The sequence below is a fragment of the Eurypyga helias genome, unplaced genomic scaffold (genome assembly GCF_000690775.1).
Source record: "Eurypyga helias isolate BGI_N326 unplaced genomic scaffold, ASM69077v1 scaffold16487, whole genome shotgun sequence".
Lineage (NCBI taxonomy): Eukaryota > Metazoa > Chordata > Aves > Eurypygiformes > Eurypygidae > Eurypyga > Eurypyga helias.
Genome location: NW_010262443.1, coordinates 1 through 8,712, shown reverse-complemented (window position 1 = coordinate 8,712; position 8,712 = coordinate 1). Strand labels below are relative to the sequence as shown.

At 39.7% G+C, this 8,712-nt stretch overlaps 1 protein-coding gene across 1 annotated transcript; it reads left to right on the top strand.

The window, feature by feature from the left end:
• Positions 1-694: 694 nt before the first annotated feature.
• FAM198B (family with sequence similarity 198, member B) lies at positions 695-8,592 on the top strand (the record flags this gene model as incomplete). Its single annotated transcript, XM_010155735.1, has 2 exons — positions 695-1,661; positions 8,309-8,592. Coding segments are annotated over exons 1-2 (1,251 nt in total), but the record flags the coding sequence as incomplete, so codon positions are not given.
• Between the last annotated feature and the right edge of the window lie 120 nt (positions 8,593-8,712).

Genomic DNA, 8,712 nt, shown 5'->3' with positions numbered 1-8,712 from the left:
TGGCACTGCTAAGATTTTTCTATTAGTGAATATGTGCATATTTAACTGCCACGGTTACTGGTGCTTAATATTGTCTAATTTAGAGCACTCCCATAACATGAGGTTTAGTGAAGACTTGGTCGCATAAGAAAAAGATGATAATGATCTGGGTTTGACAAGCTTTTCTAATGCTGGAATACAGCTAGCTGAGGTTGCAAATTGAACCTGTATTTAATGATTTTGGTTTTTAATTTATACTGTAATAAGAAAGTGAAAGATGTATCCCTGAAAAATTTCTAGTTGCATACTGTCTCATCTAGAACTTCTGTCTCTTAAATGTAGAAGTACAGATGCCATACGTGAGTAATGAAACACTACTTTTTTCTTTTTGCAGTTTGCAAAGGAGATACTTCAGATATTTTAGACTACTAGTCAGTAAACTTTGCTTACGTAGCTGGCTCCATTCATTCTCTGAAGCCAATCACTTCCCCTGTGGTGGCTGATAAGAATTTAACAGCTTGAGAAGGTGGAGTGTCAGCATCCTTAGTGCTAAACACATTCCCAGGCATATCAGTAGCCTCTGTCTATCACCCATGCTGAAAGCTATTTGGAAAACGAGAAATAGAAATTGGGGAAGGGAAATCATGCATCATCATCCTGGCTGGAATGTGTGGAAGACTTTTTGCTGTTTTCATCATGTGGATTCACTACAGAAATGACTACCTTACTTGATCAGTCAAGTAAAATCAAAAACTTGTTTATTTGCTGCCTGTGCCCCCCGCGGGTGCTGAGGCTCTGGACTTGCAGGCGCCCAAGGACGAGGAGGAATCTGCTAGTGGGCACTGCGTGTGTGATCTACCTGGGGTTTCTCGTCAGTCAAGTGGGTCATGTTTTACCGCAGCACAGAGGAGGACACCAAAAGATCAGTTCCAGAAGTCTCCAAGATGCAGCCCAAACTCCTTTTCTGGGCATCCCACTGGATGGCACCCTGTCACTACCCAATTTCCAGGAACCCCAGCTTGGTAGCAATGGGACCTTGCTGCCACCCAATGTAGTTTATATCACCCTGCGGTCCAAGCGCAGCAAGCCTGCCAATATCAGAGGCACAGTGAAACCGAAGCGCAGGAAGAAACATGCAACCCCTTTGTCCTATGGGCAGCACTTTCCAAAAGCTGCTTTTATAGGCCAGGAAGAGGCCTTTGCCCAACAGCCAGGGAGGGCCACACATGCCGCCGGTGCAACGGGAGCAGCAATAGCTCTGGAGGCGAGAAAACACCGACTGGATGAACACAGGCATAAAGGAATGGCAATCAGGGAGAGGGGTCACCGCAGACCTGGAGGGATTTCTGGGGCTATAAAGTCACAGCCCCAGCCTGAGGAAAGCAATATCAGGATTTACAGTGAGAGCTCACCCTCTTGGCTGAGCAAAGAAGACATCCTGAACATGCGCATGCTGGCAGATTCTCAGATAGAGAGCATCCAAGAAGTACCTTCTCACAAAGCAGTCCTGGTAGTATTTGGGAGGGGTACCAGCACCACAAGAACTGCTTGTAACCAGGGGCACTGTGGCATCATGAAAAGACCCCTCGACATGAGCGAGGTGTTTGCCTTTCATTTGGATAGGATTTTGGGGCTCAACAGGAGCTTACCTTCTGTAAGCAGGAGATCAGAGTTCTTCCAAGGTAACACATTCCTACAGCTTTCATTTTGCAGTTGGAGTGCTTAGGTTTCCTTCCCCCTTCCATGTTAACCACCTGAGCAGCCACCTCAGGCTCCTGTGAGCCTGAGAACTAACCCCGTCGTTACGGGGAGGTAAAGCTGGTATCTGTGTGCAATTTCTGCAGTGCAATTATCCTCATTGAAGGATGCAGTACCGCAAAGTTTAGATCAAATACCATCAAGCTGCTGAGGGCAGTAACAATTTCTCTTCCATGGGAATCTGGAATGAGAAAAAAGAGAGGGAGTCATCTGTAGATTGCATGACGTTGTACAGACTGCCTGAAGTTAAACTGATGAAAGAAATTCCAGAATACCCTGTGATTTGATGGGTGTTTCTGGTTTGTTTGGTGGTGGTTTTATTTTTTTGCTTGTTGTTTTTTTGCTCTCATCTTTTAGATTTTACTTTAATAAAACAGTAGGAAAAGGTGTTTGTATTTAGTCAGATCAGATAATCTACTCAGAGAGGTACAAGAACTTCCCACAGAAGTTTGATACTGCTTCCATGGTACTAATACTCCTGGGAACTGAAAAATTTTAAAATAGGTCTCCCTTTCCTCTGGGAATTAAAAAAACCCACTACTTCTCAGTGACTCCTGCTGTACACGCATCTATGTATTATGCTGACAAATATATACAGTAGATATCTCAATATGCCTGTTAGATGATTGGTACAGTTTTCAATTAAAAATTTGATTTTTATTCTTTAGTGAAATTAAAGATAGATTTCAGACATGTAGTGTGAGTTAGAAGTAAGTCTACTTCTAACATTGCTATCTTGTTAAATATGTCTTCTGTGTAACTGCTATTTTTGTACAGTCACAAATCACAGTCCAAAAGGACTACGTTGCACTTTACTGAATCACTGCTAAAGTGGCTAGCTATGTTTTTGCTGTTCCTTTCTTGATGCTGAAATTAGCTTATAAAAAATATTTTTATGTCTGTCTGCATTTCGTAAGGAAAGTAATGCAAGAATGACTTGTTAAAGTCACAGCGGAAAGACGGCCCAGTGATCTCTGGTTTCTTCCTGCTTTGCAAACCTTCCTTTTGGGCAGCCTATACAACAGCGTGAATGAATCTCAAGGAACAACAGTTTGGAGGCTTCTGAATATTATTCATACTTGCAGAGCATGGAAGATACATTATGCCTAGCTTATTTTTAGGAGCAAGATTTATTGCTATAGAGCTGTCATAAGGCATTAAGGTAGCTCAGTTGGAGGAACTCTGCACAGTGTGGCTGCAGAGATGACAGACTGCAAGCCTCTGAAAACTGCTATTAGGCTAATTGTGCATGGTGTTCAGTGTCTGTCACCTTACGGTATGTTTTGGACTGTCTGGGACAGTGAATGTTGTTCTGCCCTCTTTAATTTTCTTTTCCTCACAACTGGCTATGTTCCTATAGCAAGAAGAGTGTTGCTAGGTGATGAGAAGAGAAATAACATTATTTTGGTCTCACTTCATTTTTTCCAGCTAAAGAGTGAACAGAGTGTTTGGAATAGTTACTGTACTTTGTCCCTCTCCATTTCTTTAGCTTGGAAGTATGCTGAAGCTCAGATACCTGCCATCTACTTGAGCTTGCTACTATTTACTTGCTAGCGATTGGCATAATCTGGAAAACATCTGTGTTGGGAAAATGAGCAAAAATACATTCTTAAAAATAATATGAGCAATTAGGGAACTAATTTCTATAACCCATATGCATTTAAGTTAAGAATAGGTGGGCAATGTAAAGTTTTTTTTTAGAGGGCAGGTTCTGTGAATCATGGTTATTCATATGGGAAAGAAAACAATGCAGGATTAGAAACTGTGCTGTGTGTATGATTTTACACAGTTTCTGGGCTGACATATCTCTCTCCAGGACACATCCCTTTAGCTTGCCTCAGCTGTGATGTGATGTAACAAGACATGTTTGATGTAGCATTAAAATCTTAAAAAATGGGCTTTTCAAAACTGTCATTCATTTTGTCAAAAGCAGTTTCAAAGAACTGCTTAGTAAATCCCTGTACAGGTTCTGTTTCTCCTAGTCCCACAAATCCCTCACTGATTTTTTTAAAAGTCTAGCAAAATACTGTATGCAAGTCCTCTGTCGGCTGCCCTTGCCTGCCCTCATTAATGATAAAGCCTTTTAAGTGTTAACTGTGATTTTTTTTTCCCCTATTGTTTATCTTATTTTTCCATCATGGATGGAAAAATCAGGTATGATTTTTTTCATATTTTTAGAATGGATTGGACGAACAAAAAAGCCTGGGGAATACTGGCAGGCACTGTTGAGTTCAGTGTTACAGGCTTAAAGAGCATGATTCTGGGCATACACTAGTCATTCATTACTGCTACCTACAAAGTGTGAAAAACGTTAAGATCTTCAAATCACTTGCAGGGTAGGACAATGCCAGTGTGTGTTAGGGCTTGAGCCAGCACTGGAGTAACAGGGGCTGGAACAGGCTTGCTCCAATGTCGCAGCTGACAGGCGTAGGGATAGGACTCTTTCTCCTTGGGTGGTAGCAACAAGGCTGAGCTCTTAACTCAGCTTTTGGTAATACACACCTATTGCTATGCAGTTTTGTCGTGTCACTGGCTGAGGGCCTGAACTACTAAATATTCACAAACAACCGCTGTTCCTCTCGGGTTTTCTGATATCATAAGTTTGGCTAAATATATTTTATCCTGTGCTGAGAAGAATAAGCACAGGTGTACTCGATTCAGTTGGGCTTTTTTTAGCTAAAGATTGAACCCGCTATTTGCCCAGAACCATGTTTTGTTCTAAAGCACGCAAGAAACTCTTCCTCTGACTAACACCTTTTATGGTTGGTTTAGTGCAAATAGATGAATGACATGTGATAGATAGTTCCACTGGTTGTACTTGTCATTTTGCTTTACTGCCCTCTACAAGATGATTAATGGAAGCAGAGGTTTTTCCGTGTAATACCTGCACTATCAGCATGCCCTTGCCATCCCAGCAAAAGTTATGTAAAAGCAGGCAAAGATATTATGAATCACTAGTGTCAGGGCAAAAGTAAGGAAAACCTAATGCTGCCTTGTGCATCCAGAATGCTCTAAAATGCTTCAGTTTATCTGTCTTGTTTTCTGTCAACCCAAACAACATGCACCATAGTGTTGTACCCCTCAGAGGAGTACCAGGGGCATATTTCCAGTATATTGTTGGGTAGAGAAGTTCATGTCGAAGCAATAATGCAGTCCATAGTCTACAGAGCAACCGATACACATTTCATGTATTCCTTAATTTGACATCCATGAGTGCAGGACAGAAACATTGCAAATAAGGTGAAGAGAGAAGAAAGAAAAATAAATGGCCTAACTTCTCTCTGCTTTCTGTTTCTGTCCCTTATATTTTCCCTCAGAACTTAGTATTAAGCTCTAACATACAAGTAACGGTCTGTATGTCAGTCCCTCTCATCTTTCCACACTAAATTACCCTCTCCTGCTAATATGTGGGCAACTAGACTGTTTCTTTCAAACATGACAATAGTAAGCTTTACAGCGAACAATGAGTTTGAGAAAGGGCTTTAACTACCTCAAGAAAGACTTGTTCTTTTTAGTGATGCTCTCATGAGCATGCCTGAAAGTATTTTCTTTCAAGGAATTTAGAAAAAAAAAATGCTGTAGATACAAGTTAGAGTACAAGATGGGAGAGTAACTTTTGCATGGGCATCTTTGTGGTTAAGAAGCATACAGACTATTTTCAAAGCAGCATGGTGTGTGGATATTTAAGATGATGCCCATGTTGAAGAAGCCATGAAGTGATACGTTGCCTAACTGTGCATGAAGCAGTTTGAGCACCTTGAGGTAGTCTAGTCTCAGCAGCCTGAGACTCCATCTGTGTTAGCTTATTCAACTTAAGGATATCCTGAGCCAATAGCTCCTAAGGGCCTAAGAAATTTTTTAGAAATATTTTGATGTTTAAAAAATCAATATGAATTACTAGGAAGCTAGTTCTGAGAGTTCTGAAAAAATCTTTCACACACAAGAGCAGTAGCCTTTTGTGTTTATATATAAAGCTGATTAGGAAAGCAGCACATACAGAACACACTGGACTTACTCTGAAGTGTACTCAACCTCCTCAGTTTTGGTTGTATCAAACCAGAAGCTCTGCTTCTTAGCCAGGCCTTACTTTTCACCATTCAGTTAACTTCAGCTCCATCCTCATGAGGTTTGACTCAGAAGAGTTCCACTGATTTCAGTGGAGTCATGCCAATTCGCACAGCTATAAATCAGACCCTTTATCTACTGTAATTCAGCATCTTCATGGTTTTCCCGCAAGTGTCAAAAATTTGAGTCACTGCTCTTTACTGAAGCTGCTGTCTCATATTCCTGTAATTCAATTTACATTACAGAGCTGAAAGATTTTATTTTGGCTCATCTTTTCTGCTCCCATTTCCTCTGAAACACAAACATTTCCTGTATTCAGCTCATGTCTTTTAAAAATGTTTTTGTATCTTAATGGAAACTGGCACAATATTATTAATATTTTTCAGGTATTTTTATTACTATTGTTTATCATGTCCCTTCTGTCTACCCAAATGTTTGTTTTGTTAGAAGACCATTTATGTATTTGGTTTGTGAAAGAATTCATGAATAGTTATGTAAGCTGTTATTGGAGATATAAAAATAATAGATCAGACTTGGTCCTGAAGAAAGCTGTCCTTTTCTTTGTGACAATTCCCAATGCTTCTATAGATTTTTTTTTTTCTCCAACTGGCTTGGAAAAGAGGCTTTGCCTATAGTTGGCCTGACTGAGCTGATGTCCTCACTAATATTGGTGATGAAGCCAGAGAAGGAAAGCTTAAATAGTTATTCAGTTACCTTAGGAGGACAAGCCTTATTTTCCAGGAGTGCTCAGTACATTTTTCTGTGGAGGAATGTGTGGAGCATGGTCCTGATAAAGGTAGTATTGTTCCTAGTGAAAGACAAAACTTGATGTTCCTAAAGGAAGGACACTTTCTCTGTTCCTAAGGAAACTTTGGTTGACTGGGTGGGAAGATAGAGGTGGTGGAGCTGCACATTGGGTTGGCTTGAGAAGGACACCTGGTATGTGCAAGCCATGTCAGAGACCAAATGCATTCTGGTTTTGGAGAGGAGTTTGTTTTTCTCTTGGCTTGACTGTGTTGATCTGTTGCAAACACAACATGATTCACTGCTAAGTATGGGCAAAGATAGTATCTGACCTGTTGTTTTAGATTAGACAGATCTAAATGAGATGGAGATCTGTTTTTAACAGTTCCTGCTGTTTACAGATGGAGCATTCACATCAGCAGCTTTTATGTTGCTGTTGGCACTGATATCCGTTTTCTATGTGCTATTCTCTATTTGTGCTACTTGTCTCTGGAGAAAATGCCATGGATCTCATTCCCTTTATGCAAGTTTTTGACAACTTTTCAGATTCATCTCTGGCTCCATGGGCATGTGGAGACAGTTTAGGCTGCATTTAACTATGAGATAAATTGTGCAATAGCGTGGGCTTTGTGTTCATTAACCTTCAAGACTAATATAAATATATATCTTTATATGTGTCCCTACAACTGGTATTTAGTAAACAGAAGCTTTGCAGTCAATTGGTTCCTCCTCTCTGTACCAAGATATGGTATTTTGTTCCTCTGTCTATACCCAAAGATATAAAGGATTTATTTGTTTTAACATGCATACAAGCCACAGTGAGTCCTGGATCCTTGACAGTTTAAGGCAGCAGCATTACATCAACAAGGAAAAGGAGAACTCTGCTTCCTAAGCTAGATATGCCTGTTTCTTTATAGTGGGCGAAATATATTTGTCAGTTCTTACACTGGAAAAGACAAATTTTAAATTCTTTGCCAAGGTTTCTTCCCACTAATAACTCTGAACACCTGAATTTGCCAAAGCTAAGGCCCTTGACTTAGTTTCAAGGAAGAGCAGAATATTCTTTACACAGAAGAATTAAAGATTGTGGCCAAAATAGCTGCTATACAAAACAAATCTCATGTTATACGTGGGTAAAAAAATCCAAAAACCCCCAAAAACCCAAAACAACTTGTCAAGGTGAATATTCATGCTAAGTTCACATGCTAGTATTCTCATATATAATTTCAGAGCTGTGACATCATACATTACAGGCCGTAGATATACAAATAAACAAAATAAAAACCAAAATAAATCCCCTTTGAGTATAGGATTTGTAGCTTTTCTATGCTCACTATGCAGAAAAAAAATTATTTGACATAAGTTTTCAGCTCTTGTAAATCATCATCAGTTTGCTGGAATCAAAGGGAAATTACATCATTGACTCACAGTGGCTTTGTAGGCTCTTAATCTACCTATAAACTTTTTAATAGGCTGGTTTAGTGTATATTTTTGTACATTAATCTCTTGCTTCAAAGAGAGAAAACCTTCTGTATACTGAAGGGGTTTATAATATCTGTGCTTCTTCCATTCCTACAGTAGGTGATTTTTTATGTGGAATAAGACCACATTAACCAAGGGGTGTCAAGTTATTAGCCCCTGGCTGTTTTTCCTACCACATCTGTAAAATGGTATAATTAGTGATACTTTGGCAATGTTGAAAGAAAGACCAATAAGTCTGACAGTATTGCACTGTACCAGTGATCTGTTTTTCCTTTTTCAGATGGTCAAGCCTGTCCTGTTATTCTCTGGGATTCCTCACTGAGTCCAACAGATAATAATACCCATTCTTCAGTGAGATTAACCTGGGGGAGATATCAGCAGCTATTGAAGCAGAAATGCTGGCAGAATGGCAAAGTTCCCAAAGCTGAGTGGGGTTGTACAGAAATCCATCATCATGAGTGGTCCAAGATGGCACTCTTGGATTTTCTTCTGCAGGTAAAACATCTACTAAATGCAGCTGTCTGCCTCAGAATTTACATGAGGACACATGGGACTCCTAGAAAAGTAATTTTAGATTATTTCCTTTTTTAAAATGGAGAAGAAATGTATTTCCACAATTTGAACTTGTTTCTGATGGTTCTTAAGATTAAAATATAAAAAATGCAATTTATAATCAGGGAAAGA